General features: G+C 44.2%; 2 protein-coding genes across 2 annotated transcripts in view; both read left to right on the top strand.

Moving 5' to 3' along the window:
• Window positions 1-5,530: 5,530 nt before the first annotated feature.
• PSMA8 (proteasome 20S subunit alpha 8) lies at window positions 5,531-19,075 on the top strand. Its single transcript, XM_074943114.1, has 7 exons — window positions 5,531-5,732; window positions 10,868-10,994; window positions 12,745-12,869; window positions 13,773-13,895; window positions 15,232-15,351; window positions 15,452-15,514; window positions 18,642-19,075. Exons 1-7 carry the CDS (start codon window positions 5,631-5,633, stop codon window positions 18,729-18,731), a joined length of 750 nt encoding a protein of 249 aa, XP_074799215.1. The 5' UTR covers window positions 5,531-5,630; the 3' UTR covers window positions 18,732-19,075.
• A 4,987-nt stretch (window positions 19,076-24,062) lies between these two features.
• The window catches only part of TAF4B (TATA-box binding protein associated factor 4b), a 121,653-nt gene continuing 120,490 nt past the window's right edge, over window positions 24,063-25,225 (top strand). The window contains exon 1 of the mRNA XM_074943113.1: window positions 24,063-24,511. Coding sequence (XP_074799214.1) covers window positions 24,088-24,511 — 424 coding nt within the window. The 5' untranslated portion in view covers window positions 24,063-24,087. The remainder of the gene's footprint in view (window positions 24,512-25,225) is intronic.

Genomic DNA, 25,225 nt, shown 5'->3' with positions numbered 1-25,225 from the left:
CCCACGTATCTCCAGGTCTGTTTTTCTCTTTCAGAGGCCCCAGTAATTCTATTCAAACACTGCAAGTATAAATAGCCCATAGGGTTCATTACAAAAAATAAAAATAAAATAAAATAAAAAGCCCTGTGCACATACACCATAACTATAATCCAGAATTCTCCAACTCAGTCCAGGTAGTACATTCAGTCTTTCAAGTCTGCACAATCCATCAACACATTAAATACAACTCTCTCTTTAGACTCCCTGGGACATCTCACGATGTGTCACTCCAAGCCCTCCAGCTGGGGCAATTCTCCACCCTGTTACATTCTCACATTTGGTTCTAGTGACCCAGAGACATGGGCAGGCTCACCCCTCCATCACTCCCCAGTCTTCAGCTCTCTCTGCTTCAGCTCAGACCAGGGGTGAAAGTGGGCTGGCGAGGTGTACTGGTAAAAAGTCGGTACCGGCCCAAAGCCACGGCAGCGCTTTAACATTGCTGCCCCCTTTGCCTCCTGCATCAGCGGCCCTGCCGATAGGGTCCCTACTGGCAGGGCCACTGATGGTGGGGGGGAAGGGGCAGCGATGTTAAAGCACTGCTGCTGCAGCACTGTAAGGAAGGTCCTTTGCCCTGGCAGTGCTTTAATATCGCTGCCCCTTGCCCCCCACACGTCGGCAGCACTTTAACATCATTGCCCCTTTTGCCGCCCCCTCCCCAGCCATCGACACCGGGGGAAGAGGCAAAAGCAGCAGCTGCCCCGGGGCCGGCGATTTAAAAGGGCCCCGGGCTCCCGGCCGCCGCCATCGCTACCACAGCAGCAGCCGGAGCGCCGGGCCCTTTTAAATCACTGCCGGAGCCCCGGGCAACGGGGACCAGACAGCGCGGATGGGCTGGCGGGCGGAGGCTGACCTCCCAGACCCGCCCCTTCTGCCTGAGGCCCCGCCCCTTCTGAGGGCCAGAGCCGGCCCCCATACCGGTAAGAATTTAATATTACTTTCACCCTTGCCTCAAAGATCCCCCTCTGCAGCTCTCAGCCCTCTCTAGAAAATGGCTGTCAGGTCAGGAAAGTTTGTAGGTGACGCCCACCCCACTTGCCACCACCTGCCTGCCTTTACCAGCCTGATCTGGCTCTGCTGCTCAACTAGGGAAACATTCAGTGCTCCCTCCTTCAGGTATATCCCCTCCCTGCAGCTCTCAGCCTATGTCTTCTGCTAAGCACACTGTACTTCTCTGGAAACCCCCAGCTTGCTCCCTGAACTCTAGTTCTGCACTCTATAGTCTTCCTGTTCTCTCTCATTTATAACTCTTAGGGGCAGTCCCATCCTCCTTATTCCATAAAACTAGAGAGGACTTGGACTGGAACAGGAGCAGTGGGCCCAATTTCATTTAAGGGGCTAGCTACCCCGTTACGGAGCACTACATTGGCTGGGGGAAACTGCCTTCAACTGTGATGTGGTTTGACTCTTATGGTGCTTTTTACTTCATAAAAGAAATTCTATCAAGAGGGGAAAGTTGTTTTGAACTTGTTCTATTTATTGACTTGTTACTTCTTGCCTGGTTCTTTCAATTTTGACATTTATGCCGTGCATCGGCCATTGTGTGGCATATTAATAAAGAGTAACACTTGAAATATGAGCGTCTATGTCCTGATATAAAATGAACTACCCAAACAATATTGCACATTACAAAGATATTGGTGTCTACACCACCTTCCAGAGAGACAGTAACAAAACCAGAGAAAATCATTGTGATGCTAAATTTTGATTCTAGTATCTGACATGTTAGTTTGCAAATATAAATACTTAGAATAAGAAATGCATGTCATGTTCAACAGTCAGCACAAATGGGAACAAGCAGGGCTGCAACTGTGAGAAAATCTTTCAGAGCCTTGATTTTATTCTTCAAAGGGGAATCTCCTGCTAGTAGGAATGTATGCTATAAATAAAAAAAATAACACTGTCTAATCTAGCTCCCCCTAGAGCTGAAAGTTCTATAAAACTTCCTAAAGGTTAACATTTTCTTTCAGGACAAGTAAGGCAAAGTATTACAGTGCAGTGACTTTTTCACTTCTGTGTGTCAATACAGCAAATCAGAACAGGTATACATGGGATGGCATCTGCTACCAAGTACTGCTGTAGCAAGGTCTTGGTGACTTGCTTCCTCCTTTGAAAAACAATAACGCTGTCACGGAGAAGCCTTTCCTGCAGAGATGGCCCCAGGCACCCTTTCCCCTTTATGAGCTATCATTGGCCTTCTGAAGAATCATCACCATTAACCAGAGAGGAACAAACTTTAAATTACCACAGGACGTGATTCCTGCTTTGCCAACACTCATCAGCAATATGCAGCAGCAAGATGGAGTCAGAATGATACCAGATACAAGTTTTCTGTCAGAGGGCCTGATCCTGAATGCAGAGCATCTGCAACTCCCACTAAAACTGGGTATCACCATCCCCAAAAACACTATGATCAAGATTGAGAAAGGGAGCACAGCCCATTTCTTGTGATCTTATGAGTATTGGTAAAAATTAAGAATTCACAAAGCTTTTATGCTGGTTTGTACTGGCTTACAGGAAAATCTCCCAGGAAGCCTCAGGACTTAGAGACCCCAAAACCCATCCATTAACTGGGAGATAAAAACAGATCCCATTGATCTATGAGTCTGAGTTTTTACTGTCGGGGGTTCAGATCCAACAGAACTTGGATCCAAAGATGTATCTTGGGGGAGGAGCATGACCACTGGAGAAGCATGGGACCAGGAGGCACAGGAGGTGTGGGCACCTTTGGTGGTTCTGTCCACCCTCTGTTGTTTCTTGTGTTTGAATTTAGCATGTTATTGTGTTATGCATTATGAGGCATGATCTGAGATGCCCCATAATGCATAGCATGTTAGCATATCAGATTCAAACACTAGAGGTAGCAAATGACAGGAGGGCAATGTATGAGGCCTACCTTTGAAGCACCAAAGCATCACAACTTGAAGCAGCTGCAGTGACACTTATAATCCCCTTATCTGAGGAAAAAAAGATTGTCCCCCACACCCGTGAGCTCTATAAAAGGTAGTGGTGATGACTGGATAGAGCATGAGCGCCCACTGTCCACACCATCCTTGCAGATTCTTCTTCTCTCTTTATCCTGGAGGTTCTTGCCTCCCAGTATGAGGCTGCTTTCATGGTTTAACTCTATCCTATTTGTTTGACCTTTTGGTTTTCTACTCTTCAATCCACTTTATTATTTATATTCTCTTTACATTACTTTTATTTTAATCTCAGAAGGATAATCAGAGCTGTATAGTATTTTGGGTATTTTCACACTGTGCTCTTTGGCTATGGAACTTAATTTATTTATATACTACAATCTAAGAATCACCATATATTATTTTTTGGAGAGGATCTTCAAGAAATCTATTTCATTTGATAATAAATGACCAGTAATAAATGGTACAATGAAACACAAAAGCAAGGAATACATAGCTATGTTTGACCAAAAATAGATTGCAGAGTTGATTTTATCAGCATTAATAATCATTGGTGCCATTTCTCTTATATAGTGCCTTGGTGACAAAAAAGCACAGAAAAGAAACGAAACAATATATTAATAATTCTGCAGATATGCTCTGAGTATTACTGTTCTTGAAAGCAGTTTAGAAAATCCTGCTCTGTAACTAAAATCTTGAAATGCTGAATGTACATTTATTATTTTCCATTTTAGAAGTCTGTAGATCACTTTATTTCCCATTTTCATTATTTATAAAAAATTCTCAGTATTAATTATTATGAACCTGATCCTGCAATCAGATCTGCAAAGATGGATAAAATTGCACAATTAGAGTATAAAATGTTATCATTAGTTATAAGTGACTGAAAATAGAGGAGTTCATGAAGGATTATAACAGGGATCCTTTCCTTCTCAGCCCTCCCTATACACAATGTCCAGAGGTTCACTCTCAACCTGAATCTAGAAGTGCAATATATTAACATGTAACAAGCTTTAAAAAGGAACCAAAAAAGACTTACATAGGATAATCATATCCCATCAAAATCAGTGCTGTGCCCCTTGTCCTTGACCTAGCCTGTGATAACCCACCCATTTAGTCCCAATCCAGCAAGTGATGAGATGGTATGAGGATGAAGTCATTTAAGTCAATGGGACTCCACCAGGGCATAGGATTCACTGAAGGATTGAAGTCAAAGATTCTGAAAATGCAAACACTTGTGCCTGTGCTTAACTTTACTGCTAGCTGTAGTCCTGTTTTCAGTGGTAGTGAAGTTAAGCTCATGCATAAGTGTTTGCAGGATCAGGGCCAAAGTTAGTAAAAATAGCTAGAATATTTACAAAATTCTCTTTTCCTTTCTCTGGCCCAAGTTTCCAGCCTGGACTGCACAAATACTTCTAATATGCAAGCAGGTGAAATGGTGGGCTTTCTAAAAGATGTCACACAAAAACAAGCTTAAATATTTTTTCTTTTCAAGCAATGTCTTCTTTAAAATAATAATGTAGTACTTTTTATCTTTAGATCTCAAAGTGCTTTACAAGATAGGTCAGTACCATTATCCCCATTTCACAGGTGGAGAAATTGAGGCACAGAGAAGTGAAGTGACTTGCCCAAGGTCACCAAGCAGGTCAGTGGCAGAACCAGGAATTGAACCAAGGTCTCCTAAATCCCAGTCTCGTGCCCTTGTTTGCAGATTTTCAAGTAACACTATCAAAGTGTCAATGCAAAAATTGGCCTCAATCCTACAACTAGAAAAACAGGGCTCCCTATGGGCACGGGGCTCAGACTCTGCAGTTCCAGCTGGAGGACTGGGGTAGTGCCAGTAGGTTTCGGGAATCATAGGAGGAGGTGTTTCCTTGTATATGGTACTTGTGCATCTGGGAAAGCTACAGACAGGAGCATTGCGCTGGGGAATTTGGGATACATTTCTTAACTTCATGCAAATGCATGGGACTACAGAGGAATAGACAACTTTTTTAATGGGGAGGGAGACTCTAGAGTTAAAAAGGAACAGAACAGCTGCTGAATATCACTCTAATGAGGAGCCAAAGTTGGTCAGGTGATAGCTTTCATCATTGGCCCTTTGGCTGGAGAGCAAGCCAAGCCTTCAGGCTGCCCAGGGCTCTTCCTGGGGTGACCAATCAAAGCTATTCCCTGTCTCTCTGATCTCCTGAGGCCAGCCCTGCTCTAACAATCCTGCAGCTTTTGTCCTATGACTACACGGGTCCACTTGTAATAAAGTGACACTAGTTTCCAGTCTCCCCCACAGTGTTTCCTTTGCTGGTTTGTGCAGTCCCGAATGCCTGGGGGCTCTCGGCTCTCCAGGCCTGCGGGCGAGGAGAGCTCTGAGGAGGGAAAGGCTCGTTTACTTTCCAAAGAGCCGGGGCCTGTGCCCTCCCTCTGAAGACAAACGGGCACGCTGCGGCCCTGGCAGTCAGGCCGTCTAAGCGTGAGGGCTGGCTCCAGCAGCGAGCCTGCCTGCGCCCCCCGCGCCCGCCCAGCGCCCAGAGCGCCTCTCCCGGCCGCTGGCGCGCTCCCTAGGCAGCCGCCTGCCGGCCGGCGCCACAACAGCAGCCAGCCAGCCCGGAGCAGCAGGTGCGCGGAGCCGGAGCGGGAGCGGCGGCCGGGGCGTCCCCAGCGCGCCGCAGGAGGAGCATGGCTGCCCGCTATGACCGCGCCATCACCGTGTTCTCCCCGGACGGGCACCTCTTCCAAGTGGAATACGCCCAGGAGGCCGTGAAGAAGGGCTCCACGGCTGTGAGTGCGCCCTGGGCAGCCGGTCCCCGCGGCAGCGCCCGCCCTGCCTCCCCGGCGCCTTCTCGCTGGGCTGCCAGCGGGGAAGAGAGAGCCCCGTGGCAACTGACCTGCCCCCAGAGTGAGGGTGGGGAAGGAAAGGAGGCTCCCCATCTCCTCGGGGTGTGATAGGGAGAGACCCCCATGGGGAGGAGCTGGAGAAAAGAGAGACTCTCCTCCTCTGGGGAGGGGGCCAGAAGAGAAAGAGTCTTCCACGGTGGAGCTGGGATACGGAGAGACTCCCTCACGGGGGAGGCTGGAGAGGGAGAGACTCCCCCATAGGGGGCTGTGATAGAGGAGACTCATCCAGGGGCCAGCAGAGGGAGAGACTCCCTAGGGTGGGGGGTGGACAGAGAGGGAGAGACTCCCTTGTCAGGGAGAGTTATGGTTTTGTACGCCCATTGGAGCAACACGACACACATCGGTGGTGTGACCGGCTGCCCCAAGTACATACCAAGAGACTGCCCCAAACTATAAGGAGAAAGGAGCCGGACGCTCCCTCCTGGCATCAGGTTTTGAGTCTCACTGTCGCTGCTTGGGATGGAGGATGTTGTTGGGGTGTGTTTCAAAGTGACATTTACCTTTAGGAGCCTTGTGCCATTTAAAAAACAAATCAACAAAGGCCTCTCTCCATCCAGTTTTCCTCAGAGCTCGTGATACCAGCCCTGGTTGGTTTGCTGCAGAAAGGGAGAGTTTTTTAATAGAAGCCAGTAACTTCACGGCACTGACCCCCACTAAAAATGAAGGAAGGTGCCTCTACGGGTGTAGTAAACTAGGAGATGCCCAAACTGTTTAGCTGTGGGACCCATGTGGGCAATTTGCCAGGAGCCCAAGTGGCACCCCAAATATGCATAAAACAGAGCAGACAGCCAGGTTGTCTGTAATATGCAGAGGTGTGGCCTGCAGGGTTGATTGGTTTTAGCACGCTATTCTTTGGCTTGATTTGTGTCGTGGCATCGAGTATATAGAAATACGGGAGATCCAGGCTTCGGTAATGACAAGAAAATGTTGATTCAGGTATCCCACTTGCAGAATAGGTGACTCCTTGCCTCGTTCATGACTGCCTAGAAGGAACTGCTTACACACTTACAGGGCTAGATGTGGTCATGCAGAAAAGTCACAGAGAAATCAAGCTCTAAAAGAGACAGACATCCTATAGTGTACTCACAAATAGACCTTCACTACAATCTGACCTGTTGCCACATGCATCAAGATAGAAAATTGCATGTTAGAACTTGTAGTTTTCAGGTTGCACATGTGTATTAAGGCTACGTTGTAGAATCATGTGACACACATTTTAACCACCATGCAAAAAGAGTTAGTTAAAAAACGTGGAAAAAAATAAAACATTTTAGCGTTTTCTTTGTTTAAAGAAACTGCAGTTTTTTTCTGCTAGCCCCCATGTTTAGATCCATTCTGTAAGAAAATTTAAAGTATGGCTCTACTCTGAACAATTATTCTGTAAAACTACCATTGTGACATTCTGTAATTGTCTGTCTCTCATGCACTTCCATCTAGTATTTGCTCAACTTACAAGTAAAACAATTATTTTTCTTATTGCCAGCTCTGGAAGTTTAGTCTGAAAGTCAAGTTGGGTTCTTTCTGGGTATCATATTATCACCAGTTTAAAAATTCTGCAATTAGAGCTTGATTAGTTATTTTGTTCATGTGGATGGCAAGGTAGGATCATGCTCAAGTTACTTGCACACCTATAGTAACTCAGCTGTACTAGCAGGAGTAAAAAAAGTAGTATTTTTATCAGTAATGTAAATAGATATAACTGAGGAAGAAGATGACCTTTAGTGTAACCATTTTTTTTACCATAACTGCACTGTAATAATTTTTTCGATTTGTAGGGAAAAACCTTTTTGTGACCCAAACAACATCTATATCAAAATAGAATTCTTTTTATCACCCCGTGTTTAGAAAATTGTGTGTGTGCAATAGGGGTGTGTGTGTGCAATAGGGGGATGATATTGGAATGCTTGTCACTGCTGAGTTGTGTAATGTAAGGGACATGAGGTTTGGGGGCACTTTGCACTCTGAGCTGCTTTTCTTGGGTGCCAGTGGGAGAAGGGAGCTTCTGGGATTGAGGCATCCCCATGATTTCTGCTTGCCTTTCCCCACCCCACCTCCTCCAAAAAAAAAAGAAAGGCGAGCATATTTCTTCTGTTTGTTTGTCCTCCCCTGCTGGGGGAGTGGTACTGGTTTTTGGAAGCTCTGTCTTGGAGGAGTGGATGTCTTTGAGCTCTTTGACTCTATCTTGGGACCTAGCAGCTCCTAAACTCTGTTCCTCTGCACACCCTACTCTATCTTTAATTCATGTTCACCTTTAGATACTCCTGGGGGAATTCTGCATCACTGCACGTGTGCAGAATTCATTTCCCCGCAGATATCTTTGCTTTCCCGCAGAAAAGTGATTTTCTGACAGGGAAGCAAAGGGAAGCTGCAAGAGCAATCATGCACCACTCCCTAGCTTTGCAGGTACATCATTTCAGGTACCCGGAAAAGCCAGTAGAGCGGTAAATCACCACAGGTCTGGAGACACCCCAGCTAGTGGCTCCTACCCCGAGCCAGGATCAGCTGCTAATCCTGGCTGGGCTGGAGGCAGTAGAGAACGGGATTTCCTCTTCCCCTGCAAGAAGTCGCTAGGGCTGCGTCAGACCTACCCCCAGAAGCCTCCCCCAGCTGCAGGAAGTTCAGCATCCTCCCCTGCTTCCTGCCCCCATTGCTCTTCAGCTGTGTGTGGAGGGGTCACTGTACAGGGAGCTGCTCCCCCATCTGCCCAAGCCCCATGCATCCAGACCTCCCATACCTAGACACTCCCACCAAGCCTCACCCCATACACCCAGAACCCCCCAGCCCTCCATACCCAAACCCCACCTCATTGAACCTCAACCCCTGCACCCGGATCCCCCTGTACCCAAACCCCACTGCTTCTGGACCCCCCATCCCTGCACCCAGACCACCCCCCACTGAGCTCCCTGCACTCAAACCCCACTCTGAGGAGCCCCACCTCCCTGCACCACCCTGAGCCCCCACATCCAGACCCTCACCCCACCGACCCCCAACTAGATGCACCCAGACCCCACCAAGCCTCACTCCCCCAGCACTGGGGTTCCCCTGCTGAGATCCCCACACCCAGACCCTTCTGCTGAGCCCCAACCACTTTCACCTGGAAGCCCCTGCAGAGTCCCTTTGCCCCTGCACCTGGAACCACCCTAACAAACCTCTGTGCATCCAGATCTCCCCACACCTAGATCCTCCACTGAACTGCCTGTACCCAGATTGTCCCACAGAGAATCCTCTCACCCCACACCTGGATCCCCTCACACTGAGCCCCTGCACACTTGGATCCTGCCTGGTTGAACCTGCCTGCCCCATGCCTGGCGCAAAGGGACAGGGCCCTAGGGTATTTCTGGGGCAGGCCCAGCCTTGTGCTGTGTCAGGTTCAGGTGCAGCCTGAGTCCTGGGAGTGGGGAAGCTGAAGGGTGATCTCTCACCTTCGTGCAGTCAGTGGCCTGTGCTCCCACCTGCCATGCTGGAGCCTCTGCATTTATTTATCGACAAAACTTGCAGAATTTTACAGTATTGCATGCAGAATTTTTAATTTTTTGGCACAGAATGCCCTCTGGAGTATTTAGAGCACTTGGAAGTCTGACAGTGATTCAGTCATCCAGGGAATAAGTTCTGATTAGAATGGGGAGAAAATACCAAGTAATAAATAAAAGAAAGATAGAAACAAAGCTCTCACTCGATACTGAGATGTTGAAAATTGTCTCCGCTATTACAATAATGTCAGCCTTTGTTGCCCATCTCTCCCATTCTGCCCCTTATGCATGGTTGGAGCTTCCTGTAAACATCCACAAAGTATATCTTTATCCTTTTTAAAAACCCCTCCTTAAAACTCTCTTTTGCCATGATGCCTACAAAACAATCTTGACATCAGTTAGGCAGCTGGTGTGCTGATACTACGGGTTGTCATGCTGCCCAATATTGTCTCATTGGTTCCTTCTGCTCCTCTGTCTGTCTTACGGTATTCACCTCTTGTAACTTGTCTTATACTTAGATTGTAAATTCTTTGGACAGTGATTGTCTTTTTGTTCTGTGATTGTACAGCACCTACTACAGTGAAATGCTGGTCTGTAACTGGGACTCTTGGGTGCAACTGCAATACAAATAATAAATAAGACATCCACAGTTTCTCAGTATGGCAGCATACCCACCCTACCATCTTCATTTCTAACAGAGAGTCAAATATTACTGTTTTTTACTTATTGAGTACCATCGCTGTGGAGACTGTAACAGTCTAAGGGTATGTCCACACTATGAAATTAGGTCGAATTTATAGAAGTCGAATTTTTAGAAAGAGATTTTATACAGTTGATTTTGTGTGTCCCCACTTAAAACCATTAAGTTGGCGGAGTGTGTCCACAGTACCGAGGCTAGCGTCGACTTCTGGAGTGTTGCACTGTGGGTAGCTATCCCACAGTTCCCGCAGTCTCTGCCGCCCATTGGAATTCTGGGTTGAGATTCCTATGCCTGATGGAGCAAAAAACATTGTCGCGGGTGGTTCTGGGTACATGTCGTCAGGCCCCCATTCCCTCTCTCCCTCCGTGAAAGCAACGGCAGACAATCGTTTTGCGCCTTTTTTAATGGGTTACCCGTGCAGACGCCATACCACGGCAAGCATGGAGCCCGCTCAGCTCACCGTACGTCTCCTGGGTGCTGGCAGACGTGGGACTGCATTGCTACCCAGCAGCAGCTCATTGCCTTGTGGCAGCAGATAGTGCAGTACGACTAATAGCCATCCTCATCGTCTCCTGGGTGCTCTGGCCAGCCTTGGTCAGGTCGGTCGGGGTGCCTGGGCAGACATGGGTGCTCCTGGCAGATCTTGGTGAGGTCTGTCGGGGGTGCGTGGGCGGACATGGGTGCTCTTATTCAGCAAAGAATTAGGCATATACATAATTTCATTCTCATAGCTTGGGGGCTTAAATGTAAAGTATCATTCTTACCCTAAGTATCATAATATCTTCATTATATTGTTAATGATGAAAAATGTTTCTAAGGTTAATTATTTTTTTATGATGACTTAACAGGTTGGAATTCGAGGGCTGGACATAGTTGTATTGGGGGTAGAGAGAAAGTCTGTTGCCAAACTTCAGGAAGAAAGAACTGTGAGAAAGATTTGTGCACTTGATGATCATGTCTGCATGGCTTTTGCAGGTATTGGTTATAGAGTTATTGCTCTATGGAGCATCTTATTGCAGATATATGTTGTGCAAGAGGCCTTTAAAGACCTGTTCCCGGATTTAAGAAAAAATATTACTGAGGTGGTCAGGATGGTTCAGGAGACTGGTAAGGCTTTTTGCTTTTACATCATAGGTTTGAATGTAGTGAACAGAAATCACTGCCTAATGAAGTTTTTTTTCAGTGGCTGGTGGGAAATAATTTGGTCTTTTAGAAAATTCTGAACATTTAGGGATTTTTGATTGACGCTTTCCTTTTTTTCCCCTCTTGTTCAGGTAGATATGTAGATCATTAGCAGTGATGTGGCCAGTTGGAGCAGCAAGCTGCCTGTAGGCTGGCTGCAATAGCCTTAAACAGACAAAGGGAGAAGAGAATACTGTACCTGTGACTCCATCCCCAGAAAAAGAAATTGGGTTAATATTGGGGAAAACCCCATAAATATGGGGAGACATTATGGGACTGGAAAAGCACACCTATCCCATTCTTCTTCACTGTGTCTGCCCCTGGAATCACTTTCTGAGGGTAGGGAGAGAAATACCCTCCCATGCATGAGACAGCAACGGCGGGGGGGAAGGTGCACGTGTGAACACCTGTTGCCCCCCCCCCCCCACTCCACCAAGGACTAGCTTGGGGGACATTTAGACAAACATCCCCCTTCAGAAAAGGTTGGGGGAAGAAGAACTCAGCGGTTTGTTTACATGTTTGCAGCTTCCCATTCCCTCCCTATTACTGCTTGCAGGGAGAGAGAAGAGAGGGGACCACAGGGAGACCCTGGAACCCCTCTTTTTAGGCTGTGGTGGTGCTCCTTTCAGCTCTCCCTTCCCTTGTTTATTTTAGGGATACTGTAACTTCTATAGCCTGCTCCTGCTAGGCCTGAGTGCCTCTGCTGATTATGTATGAATCTGCTTGAACAGGGGTGAGACTTCTGCCTGCAGAATAGAAGGAAAAGGAAAGGATCAATTAGGGGTCCTTAAAATTTCAAAACGCATGCACGCGCATGCATGTACATACACAGAGCATAATTAGTCATTTACACATCCTAGCCCTTACTGTTATAAAAAGTGATAAATGAATAAAACTGCTAGGGTTTTTATGGAAGATTCAGCAAGAACTCCTTAAGATGTCCATTTGCTTCAATAGCTCTTTAGTGCCCACCTTGCTGCACCATTTTTTGTATGAGAAAAGAAGTGTAATGTAATTAGGTCCTGAAACACTTGTGCATGTGTTTAATATTAAGCACACAAGTGCCCTCATTGACTGTGTTTGCAGGATTGAGGTCTGAGAGATTAGAGTGGAAAGACATTTTGAAGAGGACATAAGGGTGTATTTTATTCTAGAAGAAGGTGTAACAAGTTTTGGTTGTCACTTGACCCACTTGATAATTTAAAGATACACTGTCAATTTAAATTTAGCTTCTGTCTCAAAATGTCTTGCCTACTACTGTTATAGGCAACATGGAAGATTATTATAACTAAACAAAGTAGAGAACAATGTTTTTTCATCTTTATTTTTTTCTTTCCTTCTCAGTTTGTTTGCTTTTGTGCAATTGACCATACTTTGTGAACGGTCAGTTTGCCTTCTGTAGTCAGTCTCAGAAAGAGGAAAATGACTTTAACAAGGCAAGAGGGAGAAAAAAAAGTAATTCTTCTTAAATGATACATGTATTGTTTGATAAAGAAAGAATATTCACTGTGTTGTAACATATTTGATAATTATGATTATGTAGGTCTGACTGCTGATGCTAGAATAATAATTAACAGAGCCCGTGTGGAGTGTCAAAGCCATAAACTTACTGTTGAGGATCCAGTCACAGTAGAATATATAACACGCTATATAGCATCTTTAAAGCAGGTAAGTATCTTACTTAGTGTTGTTAGTTTTCTATAGGGGCCTTTAGATAACACTATTTAAAAACAAACAAGCTGCTTCTATTTCACAGCAGTAGAAATAGAAGCCAGGTGTCAGATTGCCAGTAAAAATGGGAGCCTGGTTAAATTTTCTATCACTGGACTTTTAAGAATGCAAATAGTGTTTGAAAGAAGTAGTACTAGTATTTTCCACAAGAAAATAGTTTCCATTATTAGCTTTTCTGTTTGGCGGACCACCTGCAAATATCGCTCCTGCTCTACTCTCATGTGCTGTAGTCCCTTTCATACATTTCCTACCTTATTTGAAAATGAAAATATATTATTGTATAACAAAAGTTAAGATAAAACAAATTTAAAAAAGCTTTTTTCAGATCAGTACTAGATAGTGTGAAGTGCTAAATTTAATGCAGATCCTTAATCTCAAAATGTCCTTCTTTCTTAATATTAGTGGAACAGTTAGGAGTAGTCTAATCAATCATATGTCTATGGGGAGATGACTGTTGAAATCTGCTAATAACAGTACCCTGCACCCTGTTTGCAATAGCTTCATATGTAAAAATATTTAAGCAATATGTTTATTTTTAAATTCCTACAATTAGTTTATACCTAGTTGAGAATAGTGTACTTCGTGTCTCACTAAAAGCCAAATTCTGCTGTCAGTTACTCCTGTGCAAACTTCACTAGGGTTGTGCCAGTATAACACAGAGCAGAATTTAATCCCAGAATATTTAGGAATTGCATTCTCCCAGTGGTATGTTGTTATTAATAATCAGTTATAGGTTAAATTGCTGTGTAGAGTCTTTTCAGTTTTATGCTGTTTCATATGTACTAGACTGATAACATTCCATGAAGGTAAAAATGTTAAAACTTTACATCTTGTTCATAGCGCTATACACAGAGCAATGGACGTAGACCTTTTGGTATTTCTGCCTTGATTGTGGGCTTTGATGATGATGGTAGTCCCAGATTGTATCAGACAGACCCATCTGGTACATATCATTCTTGGAAGGTAAGCTCCAACTTAATTCATAAATTGTATTATCTTAGTGCAAATATTTGCATAGGCAGTGTATCTCAATGAAGTCTGATGTTGCATGTTGTACTATGGATTCACATAAACAAAGAATCTGTTCCATGCTTTCAGAAGGCTAGTTACAGTTGTTTGAGCACCAAAGCTAATTGAGGGTACGTTTACACTGGAATAAAAGACCCACAGCCCAGTCATGGTTGACCCAGGTCAGCTGACTTGTTGCAGGGCTAAAAATTGCTGTGTACATGTTCAGGCTCAGGCTGGAGCCAGAACTCTGGGCCCCTCCCCCCCTCGCAGGGTCCCAGAGCTTGGTCTCCATCTCAAGCCCAAACATCTGCATAGCCCCACGGCCCAAGGCAGACGAACTGGGCTGGCTGTGGGTGTTGAATTGCTGTATAGATGTAGCCTTAGCCTTATAGTTAAAGAATTAGTGAATCCACAGCAAAAATAAGAAAATAAATTTAAAATATATACAACAGCAAACATATTGCATGGTGATTGCGTGTTCGGTGTCATCGATTATGAAGAGATAACCTTTCCATAGTGAATGTTGAAACCAGATTCCATTATAAAGCCCTATTTCAAACTCCCCCTCTCCTTTTAAACTTTCCCATGGGAAAACGGAGGCATGGCCTGAAAATTACCATATCTACTCTGAGAGCAAAAGAAAATACAGGAGAGATATTTAAAGACAGTGGGTCCAACCTTATGAGTTACAGGTCATTTAAAAACTACCTTACTTTAAATTTTATTTGTCTCCCTTTTGCCCAAAAACAGCTTGTTACTACTCTTTCAAGCTTTCTATTTCCATGTATAGGCATCACCTAGCCCCTTCTCAGCTGGGTCTGATAATTGCACAGGACTGCTGGCCCCAGGCCCTTAAATGGGGAGACCACCCTGTTATAGCAAGGAAGTCCTAGCGTGGTCAATTTATGGAAAAGGGGGTTCTGGCGTGAAAAAGCTTGAGAACCACTGTTCTAATATTTTCATGTCCTCAGGTGTTACAAGACCTAGGACCACTAACGATATTTTCAAAGTGCTTCAAATTAACAAAGTTTATTATGCTGTTTTGTCTTCTTTCCTTAAAAACGTAAAGGCCTGGAAATCTTGAAAATGTTGTTGTATTCCACATGGAAACAGTGAAATAGTCTTTTCTGCCAATATTGCAAAACCCAAATCACATGTTACATAATGATAGTGGGGGAATTGCCAAATCAGTATCGTGTGAGAAATGTGTGCAGACCAAATGGGTTTGATTTGGTAAAACAAATTAATGTACATCATGGTGAGATACATAACTGTGTGTCTTCTACAGGCAAATGTAATTGGTCGCAATGCTAAAACTGTGCGTGAATTTTTGGAGAAGAATTACACAGAAGAAGCTATAGCAACTGACAAAGAAGCTATCAAATTAGCAATAAGAGCTTTGCTAGAAGTATGTAATCCAGTAGAATGTATACAATAAATGCTTTCAGAAAAGCTTGTTTTTCTTCGTTTTGTAACGTACTTGTAATGATGTTTTTGTTGTATACTAGGTTGTCCAATCTGGTGGAAAAAACATTGAACTTGCAATAATAAGGAGAAACCAACCACTGCAGGTATGAGTTATTGATTACATAGAAATAAAATGATGATTTCTGTACAGAATCTTGTGACAAAAATTATTCCAGTTTATACATCCTGTTGAAATGCACAGATGTAAAGTGTCCCTAACATCTGGTAAAACAATATTATGTGACTTCTGTTGTGTCTCTGTAGATTGATGATTCTGTGAACTATGTAGTAACTGCTGATAATTTATATTGTATTATAAGAAGCTGTGTTGGGAACATTCAGTGCAGGGAACTGTTCTGGGAACTGTTCTGGGAACATATAAAAACATACTTTTCTGGTTTTTGTGTGGGAGACATTATCACGTAGCTTACATGGCGAGACTCATAGTAAATTTTGATATTGTACAGTTCTAAAGAAGCATTTTTGCAATTTAATATTTCTGACAAACATTTTGTGACCCTTTTTGTAGCTGCTATTACAGTGGAAAAGACAGACTCCAGACATGACAATTAAAAAATAAGATTTCCATAGAGTATTTCCCTTCTTTTGGAATAAACAACTCCATTCTTCTTCATATATTACCCGCATAATAGATAAGTGTACATAATCTCTTTAAGCAATTTTAACTGTGTGAGTTGTCTGGAATTTTAGTAAGATGTGATATTTAGTACTTAGTCCCAAATGACAGAATTTCTTTGGAATATTGTAACTTTTCATTATTTCTGCTGCATCTGAAAGAAGTCCAGTTCTAGAATAAATTCTTGGCAATATTGTCAAAAGATTTTGACTTTTAAAGATAAATGGTGGTGTACACACTCTTGGAATAAACGCATCTTCTACAAACTGCGTTCATCATTACACCCTTAGCAGTGTATCACCACTTCCTGCAGTAACACCCACATCCTGTAGACTCAAGTTCAGTAAACCTTTACGTCCATACATTGCTGTCGTGAATTCTGTATGCACAGGGTGAATCGAATGTGAATTGTCACTTGAAGATAGCTGGCTAGAATTTTAGCCAAAATTACATATGTGCTTTATCAAAGATAGAGTGATAGGAAAGACACCCTGTTAGGACAGGTTTATTTCTGTGAAGCCCTGGAGAGGTGGAGGTGATTGAATCATAGAATTTAAGGTCAGAAGGGACCATTATGATCGTCTAGTCTGACCTCCTGCACAATGCAGGCCACAGAATCTCACTCACCCACTCCTGTAACAAACCCCTAACTTATGTCTGAACTACTGAAGTCCTCAATTCGTGGTTTAAGGACTTCAAGGTGCAGAAAATCCTCCAGCAAGTGACCGGTGCCCCATGCTGCAGAGGAAGGCAAAAACCCCCCAGGGCCTCTGCCAATCTGCCCTGGTGGAATATTCCTTCCCGACCCCAAATATGGTGATCAGCTAAACCCTGAGCATGTGGGCAAGACTCACCAGACAGACACCCAGGAAAGAATTCTCTGTAGTAACTCAGATCCCACCCCATCTAACATCCCATCACAGGCCATTGGGCATATCTACCGCTAATAGTTGAAGATCAGTTAATTGCCAAAATTAGGCTATTCCATCATATCATCCCCTCCATAAACTTATCAAGCTTAGTCTTGAAGCCAGATATGTCTTTTGCCCCCACTGCTTCCCTTGGAAGGCTGTTCCAGAACTTCACTCCTCTGATGGTTAGAAACCTTCGTCTGATTTCAAGTCTAAACTTCCTGATGGCCAGTTTATATCCATTTGTTGTTGTGTCCACATTGGTATTGAGCTTAAATAATTCTCCCTCCGTGGTATTTATCCCTCTGATATATTTATAGAGAGCAATCATATTTCCTCTCAGCCTTCTTTTGGTTAGGCTAAACAAGCCAAGCTCTTTGAGTCTCCTTTCATAAGACAGGTCTTCCATTCCTCGGATCATGCTAGTAGCCCTTTTCTGTACCTGTTCCAGTTTGAATTCATCCTTCTTAAACATGGGAGACGAGAAAGCGCATCAACTCAGCAGGAGCTCCCCAGGACACTTACTTCTGGGAATGCAGGGGAAATGAGGACACTGCCTAACCCTTTGAAAGAGCAGGGCATGTACTTCATAGATCAGGGGCAGCCAAACTGTGGCTCATGAGCCATGTGCGACTCTTTTACAGTTAAAGTGCGGCTCGCGGAGCCCCCTAAGTCCCCCCATTCTCCACCTATGGGGTGATGGATTATGGGCTTCTCCCCAGCTGGGGGTCTCGGGGCTTCAGCCCTGTGAAGCGTACCTGCCATGGCTCGGGGCTTCAGCAGGAGCAAGGCTGAAGCCCCGAGCCCCATCAGGTGCCTCGCGCAGGACTAAAGCCCTGAGCCACGGCAGTTGCTCCCCGGCTCTCGAACTTCTGAAGATTGTCATATGTGGCTAGGAGGGTCAGTAAGTCTGGCCATCTCCGTCATAGATAAAAGTGGCCCTTAGTATTCTTCCTTCTGTTATGAGGGTGGTAGAGGCACCCTCGCATAGACATTTTTCCCCCCAGTCCATAAACATGGCTTTAATTCTTATATTCGCTATTTTCTTTCAGTGATAGTATATGGATTTCTAACACTTGTAACCAATCTGAAGGTTTGGGTAACAACATATTTATAAAGAACTAAGGGGGTTATTAGATAAACCATTTGCCTTTAATTTCTCGTAAGAGTCTATTAGGATTTGGCTCCAGCTGGAGGTCTGAGTGAGTGTCCACAAAACTCATTTAAATTGCTAGTGGACAGCCCAATAAAATGAAACCCTCACACACAATTTGACAGAATTGCCAGTCTGTACTGAAGAAGCCTAGGTTCATGCCAGTATAGTCACTAAATTGCCTTCTGCCATTAAAGTTGTTACTAGAGTAGCTCATGGTACAGCTATCTCACAATATCTGGCCTGTAAATTTACTTATAAGGAAAATAATCATCCCTGGCAGTCTCTTAATCTGCCAGGTTTATAAATGCAAATCTGTATAAACACACATCTTGACTTCAAAAAATTAACACAGGTTTGGTTCTCTCAATTTGTGTCTCAGATGGGAGCTTTAGAAACTCTTTTTTTCAACACTTCAGGAGTAAGTTTTGGAGCTGTGAAATGTAATTGAATCTGTGGATTAAAAAAGTGTAGATGGAATCCATATTAGTTACACTTTATACAATTCTTTGTCCTTTGTTCCATTTCAGATTTTTAGCGCAAAGGATATTGAATCACAAGTTGCAGAAATAGAGAAGGAAAAAGAAGACTCTGAAAAGAAAAAGAAGAAAAGTATTTAAATCCCAGATAAATGCTGATGGCTGTTTATTAAAATGTTTCCGAAGTTTTAACAAACACTAGCTGACCACAATATTTACAGCTGCTGAATAAACTTGTCTCTTTCATTATCAAATACTCTAGTTTTCTGAATCCTGTCACAATTACAAATGTGCTGGTCCTAATGTGCTTGTATTTACTATGGTGTGCAAACAGGCAGGTATTTGCACCTTACCATTCCTTCATTTATTTATTATTTACATATTCAGCATTAAAAGGCATTGTCAAACTTCCTGTAAGCAAATTATCTCCAAACTATTGGTGAATCTCTGTACAAGATATTAAAGGTTTCCAAGTGTTCAATTTTTTCTTATGTAACTTTTTGCAAGTTTGGTAGGTTTGTGTTTACATAGTATTACTGTTACATATGGAATGCAAATGAAGAATTCAATAAAGTTCTGATTTATGTTTTGACTGTTTAATTTATTGTGTTGCATTTTCCAAAGCATGTTGCACTGCTAGTCTTTCTCTATTGTAGATGGCACAACACATTGAGTTGCACCACTGTTTGAATGATAGAAACACCTTTCTCCGATTAGTGGATTGTACAAGATAGTGAATGGTATTTTTCTTAATGTATTTGTATTGTATTCAGCTTTCAAAATCTTAGCTGACAAAGCCTATCATTTATTGGACCAACTTCTGTTCTCCAACAGAAGTTGGTCCAATAAAAGATATTACCACACCTATCTTGTCTGCCTATATCCTGGGACTGATATGGCTACAACTACACTGCATACAAAGCCTATCATGTTAGTACTCCACTGAGAATATATTTGTCGCACAGTTAAACATTTTAGTGCAGTGCACCCCTTCTCAGGGGTATTTTTAATTGAATCTCTCCTACCCTTGCAGCCTTTCAGTTGCCCAGCTTCTCTCTCCCTACCCATTATTATTTTTCTTCCTCTCTCTTCCTTCCTTTATCTCTCCCTCAGTTTCTCTCTTTACTTACTCCCCTTACTCCATTCTTCTCCTGCACTCTAACTCCAACCAGTTAGGTCCTCATGATCCCATGACCTTGCCACCTCACCGGGCCACTTTAGGGGCTGTATTGGCTGGTTATGGGTCTCTAGTGCAGCAAGAATTGCAAATATACCTCCAGGGAGGCTTTCTGCTGGTAAGAGCAAGCTGCCCTGAGATACATCTATCTTACCTCATGGCTAAATCAAGCTCCTGATGATTATTATTGGTAACTAAATACTTTCTAGCAAGCTCTTTAGAATATACTTTTTACCATGCATTCTTGTTGTATTTTTAGACATTTTATATTAATGTAAAGTTTCATTGTATTATGCTGTTCTTTTATTCTGATATTTATGAAGATAATATGTAAATTTAAAATATTGTTTGATGTCTACAAGCCTGAATGTTCAGAAGAGAGGTCCACCCATATAAAAGGTCAGCTAGCACAAGAGGACAGAGGAAGAGATGCAGGTGAGGGGGTATTTGTGACATCAGGTGTGAATTTCAAAAATGCATCTACAACTGCACACCTAATATGCTAGTGTGATTACTGAGGGTGTGCACGAATAGCCAGTTATGCACCCAATTGGCTATTTGCATCAGTAAATACATGATTTGCATTTACAGTTGTAACTGCATCTTCATTGCTTAATCTCTTCTCTCACTCTTCTCCTTTCCAGACTAAATAGTCCTAGTTTTTTTCTCTGTTTATATAGCACCTCCTTTTCCTTTCTGACTCTTACTGCTTTGCTTGCTGTCTCTTTTGGCAATTCATCCTGAAGAGCTCAAGTTCTCTGGTGTGAAGTTATGCTGCCACTTTAATGCATTTGGAATGCTGATAAATCTAGTCACGATCATTTAATTCTTTCCATGAGAATATAATTTTAATTTAACTAGTGAGATTGATTCCTCAAATTCATTTCCAATTGTTGCAATTATGTGAATGAATAAAATGGTCAGCAAGCCTCCCTCATTTGAGATGAATTTTAAGGCAAGTATTCAAAGTTTCTCACTCTGACAAAGAATTTCTGTGTTCAATTAAAATTATAAAATGTAACTTTGTTTTCAAAGGGTCACTGTCAGATTAAAAATCTTACTTAAAATCATTTCCTTATCAGCGTTATAACCCCTTAGATTATTACTGAAATAATTTTAAGAATCTAGATTCCATACTCCTTACTATTCTGGATTACTTTTGCATTTCTTTCAGCTTGGTCAATGGAGATTGGCTAATTCAACTATTGTTTGTTATAACTGAAATATTACCCATAAACCCAAGGATTAAATGACTAGCCAAGGTGAAAAACTGTTCCCCTACTTCCCTTGCAATTTAATGGAATAATCCAATTGTGTACTCTTCACAGATTGTCAACTCTCTCGATACATTAAAAAAAAAACTTTCTAAATCTTTTTTTTTTTTTCCTTCTGGAGTTCTCTCACTGTCTCTCCACTCCCAATCATGCTATGTTGTCATCAGTGTCACTTCCTCCATTACTTTCACTATCATCAGGTACTTCTCTCTCTCATACTTCATTGTGTTCTCTATTTCCTTTTTTTCTCCTTTCAAAAACTCTCTCCCATATTCATCTCTCTGCTTCACCCATCCATATCCACCTACTTCATTCTGGTCCATTCAGATATGGGTCTTTGAAATTTTACCAAACATTTAATGGAGGATGAATCCTTCTAGCCAAAGAATGGTAGGTTGACCCTAAGGTACAGAGGCAATGTCTAAGTGACAAGCCTGCTCCTCTGCGCACCTAAATTGCTGGAAAAGTAGATGTTGCCCATGGACACTGCCTGGTGGTCTACTTTTTGTATCTACCTCTAGCTAGTCTCAGGTCACTGATAAATATGCCACACAACCCTTCTCATTGCAGGAAGGCAGAAGATAATTCCTTCTCTGTTCCCATCCCACCACAGAATCATTTTGCCATTGGGATGTGGGAGGTCTCACGCTACTCTACCTCTCCCCTGGCTCAGGTGATGGAAGTGTCTCTGCTACTCTTTCCCTCACTCAACCTCTCTTTTAGACAACTCCTCTCCAGTGATTAGCTCCAGTGCCAACCTCATGTGCTGTTCATAGCTTTTTCAATCAGCAATAGAGTGAAATTGTCCAAAGCTCTGAACAGAAATGGTAGAAGTTGCAAAGATTGTAGTTAGTTTTCACCCTGCAGCAGGTTGGTAAACCTATCTGTGTCAGCATGGAGCTGTCCATCTCCACGTTAGGAAAACAATACTGCATCCTTTTACACTTAGTTCATGTTTTGCATGGTTTTTGTATCAATCAAGACTAGCATTTGTTTTAATGAAAACTTAGATTCTGTGGATGCTAATAGAAGCTTTTCCAGGCAAGTGCCTACCTGCTGTGTTCATGATTTTTCATGCCCCGATTAAAGTAATACTTTTAATTTCTAAAACGTTTTCCATAAAAAAAAATCCTCAAGATCTTTACAAAAATGAGAGAGTCATTTCTGTTTGAAAATATTGCACCTACTATAGTTAAAAGAAACACCTACCATCACCAGGACAGAAGTCAATGAAAAGCATTTTAATAAATTGTTTACATTGTGCATTTGATAACACTTTACATATGATCAATTTCACTGTTCTGGAAAGTAGGCCTTGATGCTGCAATCACTTATATTTGCACTTAACTTTACATGCATGACTTCCATGGCACTAATTGCTTGCTTAAAGATGAGCATATGCATAAAGAAAAGGAGTACTTGTGGCACCTGAGAGACTAACAAATTTATCTACAGCTCACTTTATGCTCAAATAAATTTGTTAGTCTCTAAGGTGCCACAAGTACTCTTTTTCTTTTTGTGAATACAAACTAACACGGCTGCTACTCTGAAACCTGCATATGCATAAACATTCACAGGATTGGGACAATGGCCCTAATCCTGCAACAATTTCATTTGTCAGCTTCAATTTACCACAGTGATGGAACTACTCACAGTAGTAAAGTATTGTTATTCCTATTAAACAGGCAATGGAAACTGAGGCAGAGACAGAAGAGGCATTCCACTCTAAAAAATTACATTTTGTCTCCTATTGACTTCCATAATAAAATATGCTTAGTTTACATGGGAAAATGTTTTCATTTTTTTTCTGTAAATTCAACCTGGGATCTGAAAGTTAAGCTGGGTTCTTTCCTTCTCATTCATCAAAAATAGGCCACATTTTAGTCTTAAACATTAGTCCTGTAATGAGGTCAACCCAGGCAATCGTTGTGGCATCAAGACCTTAGTTACACCCAGGTGTTCTGGAACAATTTGTATCATGGGGGTGCTGAAAGCTATTGAACCAAACTGTAAACCCTGTATATGGTTAGCACCCACACTTCCAGCACCTGTGGTTACACCTCTGCAACTATTGTTTTTAAATTGTCCCCTCAATGACACTTCAATTGCTTTTACAGCATTTGCACAGGCATACACGACTGAGGGTGCCTTAGAAGAAATATAATCTAGTTCATTCCCTTTTATCTTTGTGGTTCTGTAGTGGTAACAACTGTAAAACCTAGTTCCCATTTACTTTAGCGGGAGCAGAGAGGCGCTCACTACCTTGCAGGGTTTTTTTCATCCTATGTGACTTGCCCAAAGACACCCGTGGAATCTGTGCCAGAACACGATATTGGTTGAAGATACTCTGAGTCTAGGAGGATGTTTAAATCCCGCCCGCCCGGCAAATTGTAATGCTTAAAACGCCCTGAAAAGCTTCTCTGGCTTTGAGGGTTTGTAAGAAAAAATGCCAAGCGACCCCTAAAGCTTCGGCCTGACCCCGCGCAGCGGCTTCCCCAGGTGGGAGCTCCCACACCGGCCTCCCGGCTGTTTGGAACGCGGCCCCTTTGACGCCACAAAGCTCCGCCCCATAGGCTCGTTCGGCGCAGCCAATCCGCAGGCACAATGCCCGGGGAAAGCCCGGCTGCGGCCCCGCGCGCCTGGAGCGCGTGCGCGGGGGGCTCCGCGTGGCTCTATAAACATGGCTGGGGCCCGCCGCGCGGGGGCGGGTCCAAGTGCCGGGCACCAGGAGCCCAGGGCGCCGGCGCAGTAGCAGTAGCGTGAGCCGGCTCCCTGTACCCGGCCGCCGCCGCTGGGGGGAGGCCTAGCTCGCCCCACGTGTGCGCAGCCGGCCGGGGACGGATGACCATGTGTTTTCGCCGGTGTGGCAGCGGGAGCCCCCCGGAGCAGCCCGCGCGCCGCGGCGGCGTGTGAGCCCCGGATCCTGCCGCGCCGCGGAGAGACCAGCCTCCCCCCTTCCCGGCTGCTATGCTGTGGGATAACGCGGACGCCCCGGGAAACTCCAACCCTCCCCGCCTTGGTCCCGCTCTCCTCCTCCTCCTCCTCCATGAGCACCTCTGCGGCAGCCCCGGTGCGGGTGATGCCCGCCGGGCACCCTGAGCAGGCAGTGGCGGCTCCTGCAGCGAGCGGGGCCGGTGGGGCTCAGCCGGCACCTGCCCTGCTCTGCTCTCAGAGCACGGTGCCCCCTGCCTCTGTCTCCGCGGCTGGCGCTCCCGCGGGGGCCCAAGCAGTTGCCTTGAGCCACGCAGTGACTAAGGTTCCCATCAGCCTGGTGCCTGCCGTTTCCCAGCAGTCACGGGTGGTGGCTGCCCCCGTGGGGACGCTGGTGGCTAAAGTGGCCACTGTCACCGCTGCCCAGCAGCCACCCAAGAACTCTGGTGGGCCTAGGCTGGCTGCTCCGCAGACCGTGGCTCCCAAAGCCCCCCAGACCACTACAATACAACTGCCTGCAAACTTCCAGATCCCACCAGGTGAGTCGCCTGCTTTTCTCTTCTACACCCGCTCAAAGGCATCGCACTGCAAAGGGACCACTTCTGGGCTAGGAGAGCTCAGTGCTGTGTGAAACTTCTCTGGGAAGCTGACGACAGTCATAATGCAAAGTGCTCCACTTCGAGCCTGAAGTACTGTTATGGATCCTTCTGTAAGCTGTCAAGTAGGAGGAAATAATCAGGAACTTTTCTCTCTCTCTGTTTATATGTTCTCATGTAGTCACTTCAGAATACCATACTGGGTCAGACCAATAGTCCCTCTAGCCCAGTATCCTGTCTACTGACAGTTAGAGCCCTGTGTGGATACAAAATTTATATCTGTGGATATAAAGCAGATATTTCTGGAGTTGTCGAGCTCTAGCAACAATGAGCGAGACCAGAAGGGCCCTGGCCAGCGACCAGGCCAGGAACTGCAGCGGCAAAAGCTGCAGCAGCATTTCAGGCCACTACTCGCAGGAGCCAGCGCCCAACCCTGGCAGTTCCTCCGGTGTGGCTATACTGCCCCAATCCCTACCCACTGGGGTGGGCACCAGGCTCACCGGCAGCTGTCCCTGATCATGCTAAGCTCTGATCATGCTAGTGGTTCTCAACCTGCAGCCTGTGGGCTGCTTGCTGCCCAGTCTGCACAGAGCTGCGGCTCACGTGGCATCCTCAGGGCCATACAGGTAGTATTGGATGTGGCCCACAATGGTAAAT

Source organism: Natator depressus, chromosome 2 (genome assembly GCF_965152275.1).
Source record: "Natator depressus isolate rNatDep1 chromosome 2, rNatDep2.hap1, whole genome shotgun sequence".
In the NCBI taxonomy this organism is placed as follows: Eukaryota; Metazoa; Chordata; order Testudines; family Cheloniidae; genus Natator; species Natator depressus.
Note: the sequence above shows the minus strand (reverse complement) of the source record. Positions and strands in the feature narration are given on the sequence as shown.

Bases quoted from the DNA above. Each gene is read 5' to 3' on its own strand.
- PSMA8 (XM_074943114.1), top strand. From the start codon at position 5,631: ATGGCTGCCCGCTATGACCGCGCCATCACCGTGTTCTCCCCGGACGGG. The intron at 10,995-12,744 runs GTATTGGTTATA...ATGATTATGTAG, and splicing joins TGTCTGCATGGCTTTTGCAG to GTCTGACTGCTGATGCTAGA. The intron at 13,896-15,231 runs GTAAGCTCCAAC...TGTCTTCTACAG, and splicing joins GTACATATCATTCTTGGAAG to GCAAATGTAATTGGTCGCAA.